The sequence below is a fragment of the Ambystoma mexicanum genome, chromosome 4q (genome assembly GCF_040938575.1).
Source record: "Ambystoma mexicanum isolate Mex_15411 chromosome 4q, UKY_AmexF1_1, whole genome shotgun sequence".
Lineage (NCBI taxonomy): Eukaryota > Metazoa > Chordata > Amphibia > Caudata > Ambystomatidae > Ambystoma > Ambystoma mexicanum.
Genome location: NC_090928.1, coordinates 47,973,029 through 47,994,230, shown reverse-complemented (window position 1 = coordinate 47,994,230; position 21,202 = coordinate 47,973,029). Strand labels below are relative to the sequence as shown.

At 49.7% G+C, this 21,202-nt stretch overlaps 1 protein-coding gene across 6 annotated transcripts in view; it reads left to right on the top strand.

The window, feature by feature from the left end:
• Window positions 1-21,202, top strand: part of ERMARD (ER membrane associated RNA degradation) — a 1,617,289-nt gene that overhangs the window by 906,719 nt on the left and 689,368 nt on the right. For all 6 annotated transcript variants that reach the window (XM_069607434.1, XM_069607436.1, XM_069607435.1 and 3 more), the window contains one exon: window positions 2,979-3,081. In XM_069607434.1, the coding sequence (XP_069463535.1) occupies window positions 2,979-3,081 (103 nt within the window). The remainder of the gene's footprint in view (window positions 1-2,978; window positions 3,082-21,202) is intronic.

Sequence of the window (21,202 nt, the reverse complement as noted above, 5' to 3'; positions counted from 1 at the left end):
TAGAGCCTGAGAAGCAGGGGGGGCAACTATTGGAATCCACTAAGGTGTCCCTGCTTAGCTGGGTAAGGCACTCAGTAAAAGAAAAATATGGCAGGTATTAGGTTCTTTGTCCCCCTTAGCACACAACGCTGACTTCACCCCGTGCCTACAACAGAAATTCTGGGAGGGATGGACGGGAGCGGGAGCATTAATTCTAAAAGATATGTACCAGGGTGGGAACCCCCTCGTGTTTGAGGAATGTAAACAGAAATTTGGCATCGGGAAGAAAGATGTATACAAATACATAAAAAGTAGACACTGGACCTCCCAAACAGCGGTGAAGAAAGCGAGCACTAGAGCCCCAGTTGGGCTTGAATTGACCATTCAGGAAGGTACAACTGCTAGAGGGTTGTCTCAACTATATAAGACTATTGGACAGCGCGCAAATGGGAGACGGGCTCCTGTACAAGGAGAACTGGGAGAAAGATATGGGGGAATCGATCTCGGAAGAGGAATGGGGACAGATTTGGATGAGGGCGCATACAAAGTCTAAATGCACAGCGATCAAAGAGACAGCCTATAAACTCTGTTATAGATGGTACGTGTCACCCTATCGTCTACATAGAATTAATGCAAAGTACCCCCAGAGTGCTGGAGACAATGTGGTGGGAGGGGGGACCTCTATCACATGTGGTGGACATGCCCAAAAGCAGTAATGTACTGGAAAGAGATCTTGGGGCACATAAGAAATAACGGTGGTGAATTAGCCAATGGCACCTACATTGGTCCTACTAGGAGCAGTGATAGAAGATACATACGCAGCAACCGGACATAAGGCCACCCTCATCACACACTTACTGATGGCATCGAGAATGACACTGGAACAAGGGTGGAAAACTGTATTGGGCCCAATAATAGCCTGGTGGTGGGTCAAGATCTGGGGGGTCATGGCAATGGAGAAAATATGCGCCATGAAAGCAGGACAGTACCTGAAATTTCTGGCAGTTTGGAATCCCTTTCAGGAATACGTAAAAGACAGAGAACACTGCTTTGACAAACCGTTGATACTTAAAAATATTCATGTTTGCTGAGCTACAGAAAAGCAGGCAAAGGATGACTCTCGGGGGGGACGGATGGAAAACCTCCAAAAGTGGAGAAGGAAAGAGGAACCATACAAGTTGGTTGTTTGGGTACAGGAGCACCTGTTGGGGATGCAACAAAAAACCTCGGGAGCATGTTGGCTGTTGGAGGTGTTAGCAATGGGTTAACAATAAGTGACATAAAATGCTAATATAAGATTCTGCGACTGTTGGAAACTTGTTATGCTCTTGTATTTAATAAATAAAACTTGTTAAAAAAATAAATAATAATAAGCTTAAAAAAACAGATGTAGGGCTCTGTCCATGCCTTTCTGTTTAGTGACAATTAGAAGTAACATACTTTCTTTACAACTCCCTGCTCTCATGGATCCCTGAGACCTTTGTCCAGGAAACCCCTAGGTAAAATATGTAAACCAGTATTTGCAAGAAATGTTTTTCCTCACATTGGTTCCCACCAAATCTGGTTGTTCTCAGTATTGTTATGAAACATACTTTGGTAAATAATATCAACACAAACAAGCTTATTTCATGCAAATGTAATACTCTGTTTTTTTACAAGCACTGTTAGTGAAATGATTTAACTGCATACAATGTATACAATTTCTGGACCAAGGGTAGAACCACAGCCACACCGTGATATTTGTGCAATTAGGAACTATGCATACTCTTTTTGTGATGTTTCTCTGCAGATTTTGCAAACTTTTTATTGGCTAATCGCGATTTTGATAATTTACAGAAAGGTTTACCAATTTTGTGGAATATGCAAACGTTTTTTGTTTTGAAAAGTGGACCCAGGCAAAATCCCTCAATTTCTTAGAGACCTTTTTTTTTAATCCAGTGTATTAAGCATTTTTCTGGAAAAAGAACGATCTGGCTCTGCTTGTACTTGTGTGGTTGCTCAGTGTAATTTTGTGGTGGGTGTTAAAACAATTTCCAGGGCACCTTTTGTATCCCACTTCAACCCTGTGTCTTGCTGAGAAAGCTTTAATGGTTCTGATATCTCAAAGATATTATGCGAAAACAAAGTTCTTCTTTTCTCACTTAAAAACACATTGGATAGTAAAATATCTTAAAAAAAAAAGCCATCATGCATATTTCCTCAGCAATTGTGTGAGTTGAGATAGATTGATAAAGGGATTCTGTCAAAGCAAGCTGAAGAATTAGTTCACATTCTAAACATACGCAGTCAAGACCACAAATAAACTGGAGGGCCGTCCCAAAGCTTTTTATCATGAAAGCTGTGGCAGGGCTCCCAGCCACACAGACTGTCTACCTTAAGGCGGCACTCCATGCAACCGGGGGCCCCATCACTAGTGCACGCAAGTTCAGCCACATCCTATATGAGCTACACTAGTTACCCTTACCAGCTAGGATCCTGTTAAATAATGCCTATATCACCTACAAGGCTACTTTGCCCGGCACACCACCTTACATGGCTGCTAAGTTAAACCCCTCTGGCAGGTCGGGACCTACATGCAGAAGGACCAACGCCAGACTCGAGACTAGACTAACCTGTAAGGAGAAAACTAGGAAATAGTCATTCTTTTGCTATGCTTCGGTCCTATGGAATTCTATCACAGTTGCAATTTGGACTGATTGCTCCCTTGTCCTGTTACAAAAAGAGCTGAAAACTGTTTGTCACACCTTGATGATACCTAGACTGCGAGGCTACACCCCAGTTACGGCGTGACTATTTGCAACTCAACACAATTCTACCATGTTAATTGTATATTAACACACTCAGTCTTGAATTACTGTCTGTCCCTCAACTCTGTTGCCTGTTAATGGTATCCTTATCCTGCTGTACAGCACCCCACTGACTACATGTTTGCACTATATATATATATATATAATAATGCTTGTTTTTTTGCGCTCTGAAAGTCCTGTCTTTTTTCACAGGTATGCAGACTGTGTCATACTGTTACTCCCACAGCTGGAAACTGGTCTTAGAATAGTCTTCACCACTGTCAACAATTGTCCAAGTAGACTGCTGACCGCAGAGGTATGTCTTTTCCTCCATATTTATTTTAGTAGTGAGACTAAGTGCATCCTAACACTGAGGAGTGAAGAGGCACTCTACAAAATAAACTATAAGCTAATTAAACATAATCAGAGTAAATTTAAAACACATGACACAAAATGCAATTTGTGAAAAAGTAAATAGTAACCTGAACAGAAATAGAAGGAACAGGATAGCAGTGATCAGTGCTCCAGATAAGATTTAGAAGTCAGGGTATTTTACTACCTATTTTTTAAAGTTGGGAGTAAAATGTAAGTCCAATTCCCTATGAGGGTATTTTATAAGCGAGTAAAAATCTGTTTTAACTGAAAAACGGAAATGTTTTTGTAATATTTATTTCTTTGCACTTAGTTATTGATGCACATTAAAAGATACGTGTTTGGATTCCAAGATGGCCGCCGACACCAGGTAGACGTGTGTCGACGGCGCTCCAGAACCTCCAACTCACTTAAGCGGTTCCACCACCCCTTATGAGCTGAGGAACTCAGGATAATAGCGGCCAGCGCCCTCCCGCACCCTCAACCACCCGTAGCTGCCATTTCACCCAGCAGGAGCAGGGGAAAATACCGCTGCGCGCGCCAGAGGCCCGCGGGAGAAGGGAGACGCTTCAGGCCTACTGGGCAAAGCAGGAGAGGGGGCGCTCCAGGCAAGACGATATCGCAGCCCCGTCCTGTCCTCACGCCGGGGTGCGACGCGGCTGCCTGAGCCGGGTAGGAGGAGGGGACCCCGGGAAAGGAGGTACCTTCGGGACACACCGGAGGACCTGATATCGGCCCGGTGGTGGCGCCTCGGATCGGGGGGGGGGCGCGCAAGTCCTTTGGAGCGGTGGCGAGCTCCGGGCAGTGACCCTGCCCGTGAAGTGGAGTACGGCCCCGGGCGGCGAGTGGATACTACCGGAGCAGTTCGGTGAGCGGCGAAGGGAGCGGGACCCGGGCGACATTTGCGCCGGGCTGCGGGGCTGGCGTCGGTGCCCTGCGCGGACTCATGGAGGTACTGCCCTACTACACGCAACCCCGACAGGCCCCAAGGCAACGTCAAGCACTGCAAGGCTGGGGACTCAGGCCTGATCGGGAACAGCGAGGCAAGGAATTCAGAACTGGGCGGGGGGACCCCCTGGGGAGGCATGGGCAGGACTGTGGGGGACCCCCCGACCTACGAGCTACAAATATGGCGGTTAAAAACAAGGGCAAGGCCAATAAGGGCGGCCAGTCGCAGCCGGATGCCTCAGGCCCCATCGTGGCCCTCTGGGCAAGCAAGTACGCAACCGAGGAACGCAGGGCCACACAGGGGGGGAAGTACGGAGCAGGGGCACGGCGAGACCCTGGAAACGTCCGCTCAGATCTCACGCCAGGACCTGCACGGGGAGCTACTCTCATTCCAAGCATCTTTGGGGAAAACCTTTCAAGAGCAATTTCAATTAATAAGATCTGACATCAACCAAGCGCTGGCCGAAATCAAGCAGGAAGTGGGTCAACTGGGGGAGAGAACAGACATAGTCAAAAAAGGCCTGCAGGACAGTGAACAGTGAAGCTATCGAGAGGCTTGACATGGCGACGCGGAACCTGGAAATACGAATGGAAGACATGGAAAACAGGTCTCGGCGGATCAACATCAGGTTGAAGCTCCTGCCGGAGACGGTGCAAGATAGGGACCTGAAGGAAACGGTTCAAGGAATTTTCGCTGAATTATTGGGCGAGTCCTCACCTGATCGGATCGGATCGAACTGGACAGGGTCCACAGAGTGGGTTCCCTCAATAGGAACCCGAAGTCTAGGTTGCGAGACGTGTTAGCAGCGTTTACAAGATATGCTCAAAAAGAGGCAGTACTCAAGGCGATATCCTTTAACGACCAATGTATTGAGCTGTACCAGGATCTCGCCAGCTGCACCTTGCTCAAGAGGCGACAATGGAGCCCCCTCACCCTGAAGCTTAAAGAAAAGGGGATTAGATATAAGTGGACCTTCCCGTTTGGACTTGTATTCGATTGGGCTGGTTCTCAGAAGCGGATAACCACGATGCAGGAAGGTGCGGACCTACTTCAACTTGAACTGGAGCAAGAACTGGGTGGGGAATCGAGGATGGCGGGTCCGGGCGGCTCCTTGGAGGCGAGGAGTGGTGCCCGAGCCAGGCCATGGGAATAGTCGCTGGTCGGGGAGGGGAAAAGGAGGAGGCGGCCCGTGCGGCGGAGGTCCCCCGGGAAGGGAACTGATGCGGAGCCAGCGGCGGTGGAGTAAGCTGGACCAGAGGAGAACTAATCGGGTACTTGAATCATTTCAGGGGGGGTGGACACAAAGGCAGTTTTGTATACAAGGAGGGGAGAGGGTGCTAAGAGCAAACATCATGGGATCACCAAGGGCGAGAAAGCCTAGGGGTGGGGGGGAGGGACGCGGACGGACCAAGTTTTAAGGTCATTAGGGGCTGGGGGGCGGGGGAAAGGGGGAGAAGGGATCCTCAGGTGCTGCACGAGGGGCGAACTAGAAGTGACCCACGCACCCGGGTAACAGACATGGGGCAAATGAGTGGGAGTGGGGAACTGTTGGAGGGTCTTGAACGGCGGGGACAAGTGTCTAACTACAATTCAAGTGGGTAACGCATAATGTTAGGGGCCTAAATACCCCGCTGAAAAGGAAAAAGCTGGAGCAATTTACGAAGCGGGGAAAACCAGACTTTCTGGGATTACAAGAGACACATCTGCTTCGCAAGGACCAGAGTCGCTTAAGGCGAAATCGGGGGGGGGGGGGGTGACGCTGGCCATCAGGGGCACGGTGAACTTCCGCTTGGAAGACACCCTAAGGGACAAGGAGTGTAGGTTTGTTGTGGTAAAAGGCACAATTGCGGAAGAATCGTACACAACAGGGGTGATTTATGCGCCCAACATAGGGCAAGACCCCTTCCTCTGCGATCTCATGGGGAAAATAGGTGGCTGGGCAAGAGGCCAGATAATCATAATGGGGGACCTGAATATAGCTTGGAACAAGATTAAAGACAGGTCAGGGGGGACTAAAAGCCATGGGGGAGGGGCGGTAGCTTCAGCGGAACTCCAGGACAAAGTGGAGAGCATAGGGCTGAGGGACGTCTGGAGGGAATTGAAGGGGGACGAGGAGGGCTACAAATTCCTTTCTGAAGTTCATGGGACCCAGTCCAGAATTGATTACATCTGGATCTCGACCAACCTGGTGGGTAAGGTCAAAGAGATAGAGGTTGGGCCCATGGGAATAGCAGATCATAAAATATTGTCGATGCAGCTGGAACTGGGAAAGAGGAGGAGGGTCCTGTGAGGTTGGAAATACCCGGAACACCTGCTGAGGGACCCTGTGGTAAGAGAGGAGATAGAGGGCAAGATGAGAGAGTTCTTCGATAATAACAAGAGAGGGGACACGAGGGAAGATACAAGATGGGATGCATTTAAGGCCACACTGAAGGGGGAAATTATAGCAACTAAGGCACAGAGACAAAAACAGCTACAGGCCTTGGAGTCCCGGCTGGAAGTGGAAGTTGAGGAAGCAAGAGGTAGGGTAGCGGCGAACCCCAGCAGGATTAACCAGAAGGACTACAGGAGGGCAATATGACAATTGGCGATCCTTAGAACCAAAATAGCGGAGTGGGCCATGCTTTTTGTGAGGCAAAAATTCTATGCAAGAGGGAATAAGGCGGGCGCCCTGCTAACTCGCCTCCTTCGGGGAGCTCCCTCCAAAAACACAATCACGGCTCTAAACTCAGATAGAGGGGAAAGGGTTACCCGAATAGAAGATATCAAAGAGGCCATGGCCGATTTTTACGAGACCTTATATGCTTCACAGCACCCCTGCGGCCAAGCTCAAGAGAAATTCCTGGAAAGGGTTAACCTATGTAAAATTGAGGGGGATGCCCAGATTGGTCTACAACAAAAGATAACGGAGGAGGAGGTGAGGGTAGTTATTCGGAAGCTGCCCGCAGGTAAGGCCCACGGCCCCGATGGGTACACTGCCTCCTTTTATAAGACATATGCGGCAGTGCTGGTTCCACATCTGACCTACCTTTTCAATTCCTTTTTAGATAGTGGGCAAATCACCCCATCTATGAAAGAAGCCAAGATCTCTCTGATTCTGAAGGAGGGCAAGGACCCCCTTGAAAGATCCTCCTATAGGCCAATAGCGCTCATTAACGTAGACGCAAAGATCTACACTAAGATCCTGGCGAATAGGCTCGAGGGGCTCCTCCCGGATTTGATCCATCAGGATCAGGCGGGATTCGTAAAGGGGAGGCAGACAGCGGATAATATCAGAAGGGTGGCCTACCTGGTGGAAAAAGCAGAAAAGACTCGCACACCGGCAGTACTTCTGTCCCCAGACGCTGAAAAAGCGTTCGACCGGGTGGAGTGGTCCTTCCTCTTCAAAACCTTGGAAAAGATGGGGTTAGGAGGCGCTTACTTACAGATGGTCAAGGCGAACTATGAGGGCCTGTGAGCGAGGGTGGTGGTAAATGGGTTTTTAACTAGACCATTCCTACTTCAAAGAGGTACAAAACAGGGATGTCCCCTATCACCCCTGCTATATGCAATTTACCTGGAACCCCTCCTGCAGGCAATTCGGGAATCTGAAGGAATACAGGGAATACCGTTTGGGGGCAGGCATCACAAGGTGGCGGCCTTCGCAGACGACATGTTGCTCGCCCTGACCAATCCCATAGAGTCGAGTACGCAAGCCAGGTTACTACTAGAAGACTTTGGGGAAGCATCCGGACTACGCATTAACATGCACAAGTCCGATTTGATGGACCTGACATTGGCAAGGGAAGAGAGGGAGGAGCTAAAGGGGACGACGCCCTTTGCCTGGCGACCGGGGGGGAATTACATACCTGGGGGTGAGAATCACTCCGGCTCTACGCGGATGGTACGCAGCAAACTACCCCCCACTCCTGCAAAGAATTAAGAAAGATCTCTGTAAGTGGCGGAACTTGAGGATCTCCTGGTTGGGGAGGCTAGAGGCACTTAAAATGGTTACCCTGCCGAGGCTGCTCTACCTCTTCCAAGCTATCCCTCAAGCAGTCCCAGCTAGCTTCTTCAAGGAGCTCCAGGTAATAACAAACAAGTTCATATCGGAGGGAAAAAGGGCAAGGGTGAGTAGGATGCAACTTATGGCCCCGAGAAAGGGGGGGGGACTAGCTCTTCCCAACTTCCGTCAATACTACAAAGCAGCCCAACTAAGGGTGATTAGGGGATGGCTGTGGGAGGGGGAAAGAAAACACTGGGTTCAGATGGATAGAGCGGTGACGCGACTCGAACTGGGGGAGGTTCTGTGGCTACCCAGACAGCACCGTCCGGGCCATATGTTCCTTAGCTCGATCACCAACCTAGTTGCAGATAACTGGGACAGACTGGTCCAACGGAAGGAAATTACAACCTTCCCGTCTCCTTTCACCCCCATCTTCAATAATAAAAACTTTACCCCGGGGTTGGAAAGAGGGGCATTCCGGAACTGGCGGGAGGGAGGCTGCCGTTGGATGCGGGACATGTTTATAGGAGGGGAGATCAGTTCCTTTGTGGATTGTAAAAAGGATTTCGCACTGGGGGAAGGTGAACGACTGAGATACTCACATCTACGACACTGGCTTCTACACCCCATAAATAAGGAGGCGGCCACTAGATCACCGACCCTTTTTGAAAAATTCCTGATGACCAATGACGGCTCGAAAGGCCTTATCTCGCAGCTTTATAAGATCTTGGATGAGGCTACCCCGAGGCCGCAATGGGCATACATGGGACGGTGGGAAAAAAATCTGGGCAGGGAAATAGAGAACACAGAGTGGGAAAATCTATGGAGGAAGATCCCCAAACTAGCGAGAGCCTCACAAACCCGGGAGGCCTGGTATAAGATATTATATGGGTGGCACTATACCCCAGCTCGGCTACGCAGGATCTCATCGGGAACTTGCTGGAGGGGATGCGGCCAGGAGGGCACTGCAGAACATATTTGGTGGCGATGCCCAAAAATAGTCCCGTTCTGGGGAGACATCAAGCAGGCGATCGAACAAGTGTTTGGGGCAGAGGTAGGCATACCCCCAGAATGGTCACTATTAGGCTTGAGGCCAGCAGAAGGGCCGGCGGGTTTGAGGGGCAGGGAAAGAGCGAGGGTGATGCTCACTCTGGCAGCAATGACAATCATAGCCCAGAGATGGAAGAGTTCGATCATACCAATGTTTCAAGACTGGCTGCGTAAAGTCTGGGAGATAGTAGCGATGGAATGGGCCTCCTACGCAATGAACAATACAATACAAAAATTTGTGGGCGAGTGGGGCGAGGTCCTTTCCTTTCTCAGAGACGATTTCAGGATCGGGTGGCGCCCGCAGCGTCTAAGACTCCTGGACCTGGAATAACCCCGACTAGACACTTTGTGGTGACAGAGAGCAATGGAGACTTTGGAACAGCACCTGGGGGAGGGGGGAAAGGAGGGAAGGGGGAGTTATGGGGATTGTTAATGTTGTTGGAAAATTCAATAAAGAGAGAGAAAACCTCTCATGAGGATAGCTCAGGGGCAACGCGCTTGCCTTGGAAGCAAGACGACGCAGAGCAACACAAGTTCGATTCCTGGGTCTGCGCTTAGAAACCTCTGGGTATTAAGCACGCTATAAATAACCAATTATGATATAAGATAACATAGCCATGGAACTGTGTGGGTAAAAGCAGGGGTGCAAGATTCTACATGGCTTTTTCTCATTTTTAGTCAGTAAAATTGGCCAACACCCCTTATCTGTAGGGCTGGCGATGGTACCAGATAAAGTATTATAGACAAAGCAGGCTCACAGAAAACTAATTTAAGAAGATAATTCTAATTGCCCTTTCCAAAAGGAAATCATTGGAGAAGTAATAAATATGTATTTCTTCAAGAGTTTTCTAACTTGCAGCATGTATGAAGGGGGAACTGTTGCGCGACTTCAAGATGGCCGCTGCCTGAGAAAGCTCTGATCTAGCAACTTCTAAAATCCTCAAACATCCTCTTTGTCGTGGCCAAAACTACATCCTGACACCGGCGCAAAACAAGCAATAAAGTGCTGCCTCACTTGGATTCCCCTTCACCATTTTTTGGGGCACCCACAGCCTAATCTGAGACCCTGCAACCTCGTCCGAGGCCGGCCTGTGCAACTTTCGCACCACACAGTGTCCTGCTGTGAGCACCGGCCTGGGCTGCCCTCTACCATCCACTTCGTGAACGGGATAGTCATGCCACGCGCCACTGGAGCAGCAGTCTGCTCCTCACCCCGAACCGCTCTCTGGTGTCCCAGAATCCTGCAGCGGCTCCCTTCTGCGCCTCTGCCAACGGCCCTCTGACTCTCCGGCAGACCCCCGACCTCTCTATCTGCACGGTGCCTGCACCCAGTGTAGCCTTGGTGGTGGTCCCCCTACCTCAGCATGCTCCACGGGGGGACCCGACCAACTGGACTCTCTGGCGGCGGGGCGGGCAGCCCTCCCATCAGTCTGAACCTGCGCTGCCTCCGGCTCACGCTGCGCTGGAGTGCCTGGGGAACGGGCTGTCTAGTCCCTACACCAGCACTCACCAGGACACATCCTTTGATACTGCCCACTCGCCCTAGCTCCCCTCTGATCACTCCTCTGGGGCCAGCTACTTTCTTCCCACGACAGCCTAGTCAGGATCAACATGCTCTGCATTGACATAAAACCTCAATCAATTCAACACAATTCATCAGCATCCCAGCGGTGGCAACCTCCTGTACAGTGCTGCTAAAAGCCTCAGGCTCCCTGACTTCCATTGTGCACCTGCAACGTTACATAATGGGGAACAACAAGAGACAAGCAAAGATTAAGCAATTTGCATGCCAAGACCAGGTCTACCCCCCCACCTGCTACGGCCTCAACCTCGGCCACAGTAGACATGTCCACCTTGAACAAACCCCTACTGGCCCTCAAAAACAGTACGGACACCCTTGGGTCTAAAATTGACATGCTGACATGCAAGGTGGAGACCTCAACCATTGAAATAGATAAATTATGCAGTTGAATGACTGAGGCTGAACAGCACATCGGGGAGCAAGAGGACAGGGCGACCTCGCTGAGAGAGGTTGTGTCACTACAACAGGCTGTAAGGTGTGTAGAAGCTAAAAATTAATACCTTGAAGGGAAGTCGTGAAGGAACAATGTGAGCATTGTCAGGTTCCCCGAATCCACCCACAACGATCGACAATATGGACGTTTTTGTGGAAAAGCTCCTTGTGGATGTATTCGACCACCCTCCACTATTCAATATGTTCTTAATCAAGAGGGCTCACCACTCCTTCGCCCCCACGCCACCCCCTGGTGCCCGAGATGGGCCCATCATTGCAAGGATCCTAAACTATAGGGATAGAGATACTCTCCTCAAGCAGCCACAGACAAAGGCGAATTAAGATGTGGATCAGCAATCATCCCTATTCTCGGATTTCAGCCCCCAGGTGCAGGAACAGAGGAAGTCGTTCCAGGCAGTTGAGAACAACCTCAGACAGAAAAATCTAAGATATGAAATGATGTTCACTGCCAAGCTTTGTGTGGTCCACAATGGCAAGTCATGGTTCTTCACAAACCCTTCAGCTGTGGACTGCTTTATCTTTGAAATACCGGACTGCACCGACAACCATGTGGACCACAACTGTTGACTGAAACACCTCCCCTTTCTTTGGGGGAACTACCAATCTGGGGCTGGGGCGATCTACCCATTTGTGAAGTGCCCTTCGACACATGGGGTTCCTACTATCCCCCATTATCCACTTATTTGTGCTTTGTAACAGCCCTAGCACCTCATGAAAGAATATTGCCCTTGTTTACCCCACGATTGGCAGATACCTTGAGTCATACCTGGATACTCGAGCCATGTGGCCGTGACTGGTACCGCAACCACCAACCATAGGTCCTCGACCTCTTGCCTGGGAGAAAAGATGCCCCTGGGGATAAGCTGGTGCTTGTCTCTCTAATCGGAATGGACATGTGCCACGATAAGATGAAAATATGCTGTTATTGTTGCTAGTGCTTTGTGCTGAGTGGCCGCGACCAGCACCCAATTGGTGCAGCCACTACATCTTGTTTCTTAAGAGTTAAGGTTTCTTGTGGGGTGGGTAGTATGCCCGTAGGTTGGTGTTTTTGGCGTGGGTGGGGGTAGGTTCCAGGACAGGGATTATGTTTATGGTGCATAAATGTTTATTGTTTAACACTACGGAAACACTTGCTGGGGAGGACGTATCGCCCTACGGGCAGAACTATGTGTTGGAGATTCTGTATGTACTGGGAAACCCAAATCTTGGTCCATTATTTGCACAACAACAATGAGTGAGCCCCTAACTATGATGTCCTGGAATATCAGGGGAGTCACTAAAAATAAAAAATTCTGCTTGGTGGTTAACCATGTCAAGTTGCATGGGGTTCTGTGCCTTCAGGAGACATACCATTACGGGGGATGATCCGCTTCCGTTGGCCAAGGACTGGGGAATGCAAAGATACGTGTCTTCCTACTCGTGTCAGTCCAGGGGAGTGGCGATATATATACACCAGTCCCTGAAGTTCCGCCTGCATGGCAAGGTACAGGATCCTGAAGGGCGTTACATCCTGCTTGCTGGGGAATGTTTGGGAGAAAGAATGCTGTTCATCAATGGTTATGCTCCAAATGTAGTTATTTTAGAATTGTGCTGCCATGCTTCATAAATATGCTAAGTGTGAAATTGTATGAGTGGGAGACTTTAACCTGGTGTTGTCCCTGGACTTGGATCGATCCACAACTACACAAAATACACTCTCTAGGGCGGCCATAGCCTGGATAGATATCACTGACTTTATGGGCCTGGTAGACATATGGCGGTATATGCATCCCAACGATAGCGAGTTCTCATTCTACTCGGGGGCACATGGTAGTGCCTCTAGGATAGATTGTCATGTTATCAATCCCATTGGCTAGTAATAAGCTACATTAAAAAATGATACCCAGGATGCTGTCTGACCAGTCTCCGATACTGGTTGCAGTCTCCGTCCCCAATGTATCACATTATCTTTGGAGGATGTGGTATTCCACAAGGGTATCCTTGAGGATATCAATGAATACTTTTCGGTCAAGGCAGTATTGGTCCCCGACTTCAGAATGGTTTGGGAGGCTTTTAAGGTATTTATAAGGGGCTGGATAGGTACTGAAATCACTGAGATCGACCTTGCGCCGTCTGGAAAACTAAATAAAGCTGTTGGAACATAAACAGACACAGGTCGGGGACCCACAGGTTGGAGAAACTCTGGCAGAAAAGGGACAAGCGCATACAGAGGCCGTGGATAGGGAGGACAAATATCTGGGTGATCCGGTGTTGGCAACTAAATATGCTGAAGGCGGCAGACCCAGTCGTACTCTCACATAGGCAGTCCGTAAAAACAGATGCTAAGCAGGGATCTTGGAGATCGCTTACCCGAGCGGGCTCCCGGTTCAGCATTCCAACGAGATAAACAAGATCTTCCAGGAGTACTATAGCTGACTGTATTCTTTCCAATTATCGGTCTCTCCTGGTGAAATCGGGGCATACCTGGACTGGGTGGCACTGGGATGGCTTGACCCTGAAATAGCGGATTTGATGAACACTCCGCCTCCACGACAGAAATCTGCAAGGCTATTGATAACCTCCCATGCAGCAAGCCTTCAGGGCAAGACGGCATCAATGCGGAATTCTATAAAGAATATGCTGACATCCTTGCCCCACAGCTATGCCGTATGTACGAATTATCCTTGCCCGCTGGCCTCTTGCCCAAATCCACTAGGACAGCATTATTCACGCTTCTCCTTAAGCCTGACAAGGACCCTACTAATTGCGCATCGTACAGACCCCTGTTCCTCATCAACACAGACAACAAAATCCTAACCAGATTGTTGGCTGATAGACTCCTCCCTCATATGGGCGCGTTGGTTCTTCCTGACCAAGCAGGCTTCATCCCTGGTAGGTCCACGCAAAATAAAATAATCTGCAACGACTATTAACCATGATGCATAATGTACGCGAGTAAACCCCCATGGTGGTGGCGGCAACCTTGGACGCTGAAAAGGCCTTCGACTCTGTCGAATGGCCTTTTCTATTCAAAGTTTTACATAGATTAGGCCTGGGCCTTCAGTACATCCGAAGGGTCCGTTAGTTATATACTTTGCCTCAGGCCACAATTCTATTGAACCAATTGCTGTCAGACAATATATTTCCCATGAGAGGTATGAAACAGGGTTGCCCCTTCTCTCCAATACTCTTTGCTCCGGTGGTTGAACCCTTAGCATGTGCCATGAGAGAATTCCATTCACACAGAGGGGTAAAGATATACTCACACATTTCAATTATCTCACTGTATGCAGATGATATACTTTTCTACGTCAAAAATCCTAAACATAATCTACGCCCGCTGGTACTGGTTTCGGGGGGGGGGGTACTCGGGACTAGACACCAATTGGTCAAAAACCGAGATATTACCATTAACCCCTGCAGTGCTCCCAGCAGATATCGGTACTGAGCCCTGATGGTGCCAGCAGGGCAGCAGGTATCTTGGTTTCTATCTCTCCCACCAGTTTATTTCCATTAATTCCCCCTTCATGGTTTTGGAGGCGATTGGTATGGGCTGAAAAGCATGCACGCATTGCGCTGGACACGCACGCATTACCATACACGGCCATGGGATTCCATTACCCCGACCTATATATATATTTCCTGGCAGCACAGATCCAGTACGTGATTTGGTGGTGGCACCCCTCTGCGGAGTTCCCACACACCGGCTTGGAGAGAGCAGTGACCTACCCGGACGATCTGAAGGAGACTTTATAGGGTCCCACTAGACGTATACCCAAAGACGAAATACAACCCGTCGACGTAACCCGCTGGACATGGGACCAAGCTCTCTTTGACGTGAGCGCGAAGGGACACTATCACACCGATTACGCTATATACTCTGTGCACAGAATCACGCTCACTTCAGAGAATATTTAGGACGCAATTCACAAAGCTGGGTGGTCACACTCTTAGGGACATAGTTGCGAAGGGCAGGTTCATACAATGGGACACCCTGAAGAACCGCGGCACCTGGGAGTCAGTCACTATGCCACTTCATTTTAGACTACAAGAAACGTTTTGGGGGTTGTGGAAAGAGTTCCCGAGGACACCAATTCTCTCTCCTCACGCACAGTTCTTGACAAATCCCCCAAGCCTCTCGGGCATAGTATCAGCACAGTGCAAACATATTAAAGTCCTACACACGACACCCCAGGACAGGTTAATGGCCACATGGGAGAGAGTGCTTCAAGATGCGTTTACAGAGACCCAATGGCGGAGGATCTGCACAATGAACCAGACTATATCACTTACCTCTAGGTTCCGCCTCATGCAATTTAAGTTTATACACCAGACATATCTCTCTGCTGCACTACTGCAGAAATATTACCCTGAGAGATGGGCTTCGTGTCTGCAGTGTGCCTTAGAGCCCGCCGACTATATGTATATGTTTTGGAATTGTACACATGTACAAACATTTTGGAAAGGATAATATGGTACAATGGGCAGAATTATTCAGGGATGCCCACGGGACTCCCCCTCTGCCTGGTTACTTGCGCTGTTCTAGAACCCCAATAAAGCGGAAAGGAAACTGTTGGCAATGGCCTCAGTGGTTGCCAAGGCCCTAATAGCCAAAACATGGAAGAGAGCAAGACCCCCCCAAAATAAAGGAATGGTTGAACATTTTGAAAATCTGTGAGATCCAGGAAGCAATGTATGTAGGGTCCCTCTAGGGTAGACCAAAGCCAAGCGATTATTGAGTCCCCTTCTGTTCCTATGTCCTTAATAGTAGAGACCCAACACTAAGTCTCGTTGGTATGGTACAACTAGATTACGCTTAGGGTAAGAACAGAGCATCGAGGGAGAATGGAACAGTGCCTCTCACGAACTATATATAAGCCCACGCCAAGCTAGGCGACAGTTACTACATATATTCCCACTGACTTGCAAAGAAAACACCTGTCCCTCCAGTGTTTTGCTGATACTGCTATTATATACATATCTCTGATTGCACCGTTTGTTTGTTTTTGGGTTATGGGATGGCCTAGGGAGGTGGGGAATGGGTACGGTTATGCAGACTACGGTCGGTTGTTTTAGTTGTATTGATTTAATGTCATGGAAATAACAATAAAAAGATTATTTTTTTTCAAATAACTTGCAGCATGTCTCCTCTTGATTGCTTGAATGGACCATTAGCAATTTCCAGTTTATCAAAAGGGCAGCGTAACTCGATTATTTTCTACAAATGTCGTTTGGATTGGACTACCAATACTTCTTGTTGATGCTGGTCTTCATATACAGTTTTATCTCTGTGTTCTTCCTCCATATTTCTCTATTTTGAACTGTTTGGTCTTCGCAAAGTTGACATTGCAACTACAAAGCTCTCATTTGGAATATCATGCTTGCTAATTTGCCAAGTACTTATTATTTTCCCCATGGCGACATTGATAAGCAGGGCCATCTCAAAAGTTGTTGAGGCCCAGAGAGACAGAACAATGTTCTGCCCCAAACCAATGAAATTAACACAGGTTCCGGAATCTGTTTGTCTCCCCTTACTCCCCCTCTTGTCACAGTCACAACTACCATGGCAGAATTCAAATTAAGCATATGTTAGAATAAGAACAATAAACAAGTAACATTTCAAGGACAAAATTAGCAATCTACATTGAGGGTACAAGTTTTCTAGTGTGTGCTCATTACATACTTTAACAATAGTAGCTGTGAGGAAAGTAATGTACAGTCTGTAGTATAGGTTTAAAAGGACCCATGTCAATAGCTGTATGAGGAAGATACAAATTCAGCAGCATATGCGGAAGACTCGGATTAAACATAATGAGAAAGTAGCATATACCAGAACACACATTTTGAAATAATGAGTTAAAAGTTTGGAAGCCTATGGTGAGTTGGCAGAATTCCCATTACTTTTCTGTGAGGGGACAAGCCGCATTGGACAGGATGTAGTGGGATCCCGAAGGCTCTCTTCCCCCGAGTTTGTAGATCAAAGTTTATGAACTCCTTTGTTGCCCAAGAATTGCAACATTTGTTTTAGCTTGGGGACTAACCTGGAGGGTAAGGACTTGCTAAGCATGGATTTGGAACTTTATGTTGGCTACATTCTTTAAACATTACTTTATAGACTTGTGGGTCCCTGGAGTGACAAGGACAAATAATATTCGGTTTGGCCTTTACATTCTGGAGCAATGCCACTGAAAGTATTTGACACCTGAGAAATAACCCACATTCTATTGACAGTACGAAGGGAAGAAATCGATAATTAAAAAACTATTTCGGAAAAGAGCGATTTAAAAGACCACTCGGAGGTCACTCCGCGCAGTCTTTCTAAATCAAACTGTCACGGCCTGCGACGCACAAGAGTGCAAGCATGGGCAGGCAGGTAGGCGTGGCGAGGGCAGGAGGAGGTAAGTTCCTGTGGGCCCGGAAGCATTTTTGTTTGTGCTCTGTGTGGCTGTTTGAGTGAGCAATGTTTGGCGTGGAGACGGGAGGGGGTGGGGAGCAGGTACATTTGAGTGTTTGTGTGACTTTGTGCCTGTGTGTGTGTGGCTGTGTTAGTGTGTGTGTGTGTGGTGAGGGTTGGTAGAGGAGATCATGAAAGTGTCATATTTCCGCATATTGAAGTCAGCTCAAAACTTTTTTGTGTTCGGCCTTTAATATGTGGAAATATCACATAGAGCCTCTGTTCACCTAACCCTGACACTGTTTTTAGGAACTTCCTTTTCATTTATAGAGATTCCCCTAGTCCCTCTAGCTATGTGGGCAACCTCCTTCCTTGATTTAAGAGTAAGTGGCAACCAATTAACTCTTTCAGGGTCTCTTTGCCTCAGTTTCGGTGTTCCCTTCTCCCATCTGGGTTCACCAACATCATCTGCATTCTCTCACCCCACTCACACAAATTGGGTTACTCGCCTCGGTATCTGCTGCACTCGAGTGGCTTTCCCCAGTTAGCGGCACAGAGCGTTCTCGCTCCCCACATTGGAACAAAACACGCCCTGACTTCCAGTACCTGCTGCAACTTCCTTCTTTTTTGGGTGCTGTCCCTATCCACAAAGATTTTATTTTGTATCCTAGCCGATAATTCCACAAGAGTTATGTCGGTATTCAATTTGATGTTTCTAAGCTTCTTTTTATAGAAACGTCCCGTTTGGCCCACCTTTTTTAATAGGCCTCTTTCATCTCTGCAAATGGTGTTATCCCTTCTGGATTCAATAGATATGAATTTTGAATTTCTCCCTTCAGCAAAGTGGCTAAATAACATGTTTTTAGTTCTGAGCTCCAATGTAATTGATGAGACAGGCGTTCAAAATGAAGAATACAATGTCCTAGGTCTGCCCCCTATCTATATGGTTATAATATCCCTTGTAGTATTATGGGTCTCTTTGAGGTAGCAGCAATACCATCCAAACCCTCCTGAAATCTTTTATTTGCCCTAATTTGATTGATTGTCAGCCAACTGGGCTAAAAAAGTCTCTATAGTGGCCATTTCCTTATCTTCTGAATAAGCTTCTTCTCTCTCTGTGAAGTATAGGCCTTGTTCAACGTCTATAAAAAAGTCTTTACTTGATGAAATAGAATTACCCCTTCTTCTGCTTCAGGGGGGAGTCAACATCTATTGGTTCGGGTGATTCTGCCTGTTTGGCAGGGAACCAGTTGAATTTTTTGAGACTGGGTTTAATGTTTGAAAAGGGAGAAGTTGAAGTTGGGGGGGTAATTCAAAGAATTCAGCGCACAAGTGGCACACGCGGCTGGCACACAGTGTGCGCGTGCGACAACCTGCGCCAGCCGCGTGCTCCAAAATCCATTTCCGTGCACAGCGTATTCATGGATTTTAACATCCATTACCAGCCGTGGCGCAGAGTGACGCAGCGACCCTGCAGCAGCGCCAGTTATGCCCCCAATCCCTCCCCGTGCGCCATGTACAGCGCACAAATCCCGTACATGGCGCACAGGCCAGTGGACCAGCATACAGGCCCCCAACCACGAAAACGCCTGTAAAACTCCCCAAGCACCCCTCCAAATACACGTAGAATCACACGCGATTGGCCCTGTGCGAGCGGGGTACGTGTATTACTGGAGTTCGCGGGGAGTTTCACATGCGATTGGCCTTGTGCGAGCGGGGTACGTGTATTATGGGGGTTCGCGGGAAGTTTCACACGCGATTGGCCCTGTGCGAGCGGGGTACGTGTATTACTTGGGTTCGCAGGGAGTTTCACACGCGATTGGCCCTGTGCGAGCGGGGTACGTGTATTATGGGGGTTCGTGGGAAGTTTCACACGCGATTGGCCCTGTGCGAGCGGGGTACGTGTATTACGGGGGTTCGCGGGAAGTTTCACACGCGATTGGCCCTGTGCGAGCGGGGTACGTGTATTATGAGGGTTCGCGGGGAGTTTCACACGCGATTGGCCCTGTGCGAGCGGGGTACGTGTATTACGGGGGTTCGCGGGAAGTTTCACACGCGATTGGCCCTGTGCGAGCGGGGTACGTGTATTACTTGTGTTCGCGAGGAGTTTCACACGTGATTGGCCCTGTGCGAGCATTGTACTTGTATTACTGGGGTTCGCTGGAAGTTTCACACGCGATTGGCCCTGTGCGAGCGGGGTACGTGTATTACTTGTGTTCGCGAGGAGTTTCACACGTGATTGGCCCTGTGCGAGCATGGTACTTGTATTACTGGGGTTCGCGGGAAGTTTCACACGCGATTGGCCCTGTGTGAGTGGGGTACGTGTATTACTGGGGTTCGCTGGGAGTTTCACACGCGATTGGCCCTGTGCGAGCGGGGTACGTGTTTTACGGGGGTTCGTGGGAAGTTTCACACGCGATTGGCCCTGTGCGAGCGGGGTACGTGCATTACTGGGGTTTGCGGGGAGTTTCACACGTGATTTCGCTGTCAGAGCGGGGTACGTTTATCCAGTGGGGTGCGCGGGGACCCCACACGTGAATTGGCAGTGTGGGTCCTCCCAGGTGTGCCCTCTACCCCCTCCACGGCCCCTGCAGGTATCCCACACCACAGGGGACTACCCAGCACCCCAGGTCATGTCCCGCATCCAGCCCATCCACCATGGGCATGCCCCCCAGCCAGCTAGTGACTAGTGATCACCAACTCATGTCCCCCAGCACCCCCACACCCAGCAGTGAGGAGCACCTGCCAGCAGACCCTGACTCATGTGCCCCAGCACCCCCACCCCCAGCAGTGAGGCTCAGGCCCTGACTCATGTCCCCCAGCACCCCCACCCACCCAGCAGTGAGGGGGACCTGCCAGCAGGCCCCGACTCATGTCCCCCAGAACCCCCACCCCCCAGCAGTGAGGCTCAGGCCCCGACTCATGTCCCCCAGCACCCCCACCCACCCAGCAGTGAGGGGCACCTGCCAGCGGGCCCCGACTCATGTCCCCCAGCACCCCCACCCACCCAGCATTGACGGGCACCTGCCAGCAGGCCCCGACTCATGTCCCCCAGCACCCCCACCCCCCAGCAGTGAGGCTCAGGCCCTGACTCATGTCCCCCAGCACCCCCACCCATCCAGCAGTGAGGGGCACCTGCCAGCCGGCCCCGACTCATGTCCCCCAGAACCCCCATCCCCCAGCAGTGAGGCTCAGGCCCCGACTCATGTCCCCCAGCACCCCCACCCCCCAGCAGTGAGGCTCAGGCCCCGACTCATGTCCCCCAGCATCCCCACCCACCCAGCAGTGAGGGGCACCTGCCAGCAGGCCCCGACTCATGTCCCCCAGAACCCCCACCCCCCAGCAGTGAGGCTCAGGCCCCGACTCATGTCCCCCAGCACCCCCACCCCCAGCAGTGAGGCTCAGGCCCCGACTCATGTCCCCCTGCACCTCCACCCCCCAGCAGTGAGGCTCAGGCCCCGACTCATGTCCCCCAGCACCTCCACCCACCCAGCAGTGAGGGGCACCTGCCAGCAGGCCCCGACTCATGTCCCCCCAACACATCATCATGATCCACAATCATGGGCCTCATGGCCTCCCAAATCCCACCGCACGCCACCCCTGTGCAAAGACCCAACCAAGTATCCCATCCCCCCCACATTGAAATGCCCATTACATGATACAACCCAAATGG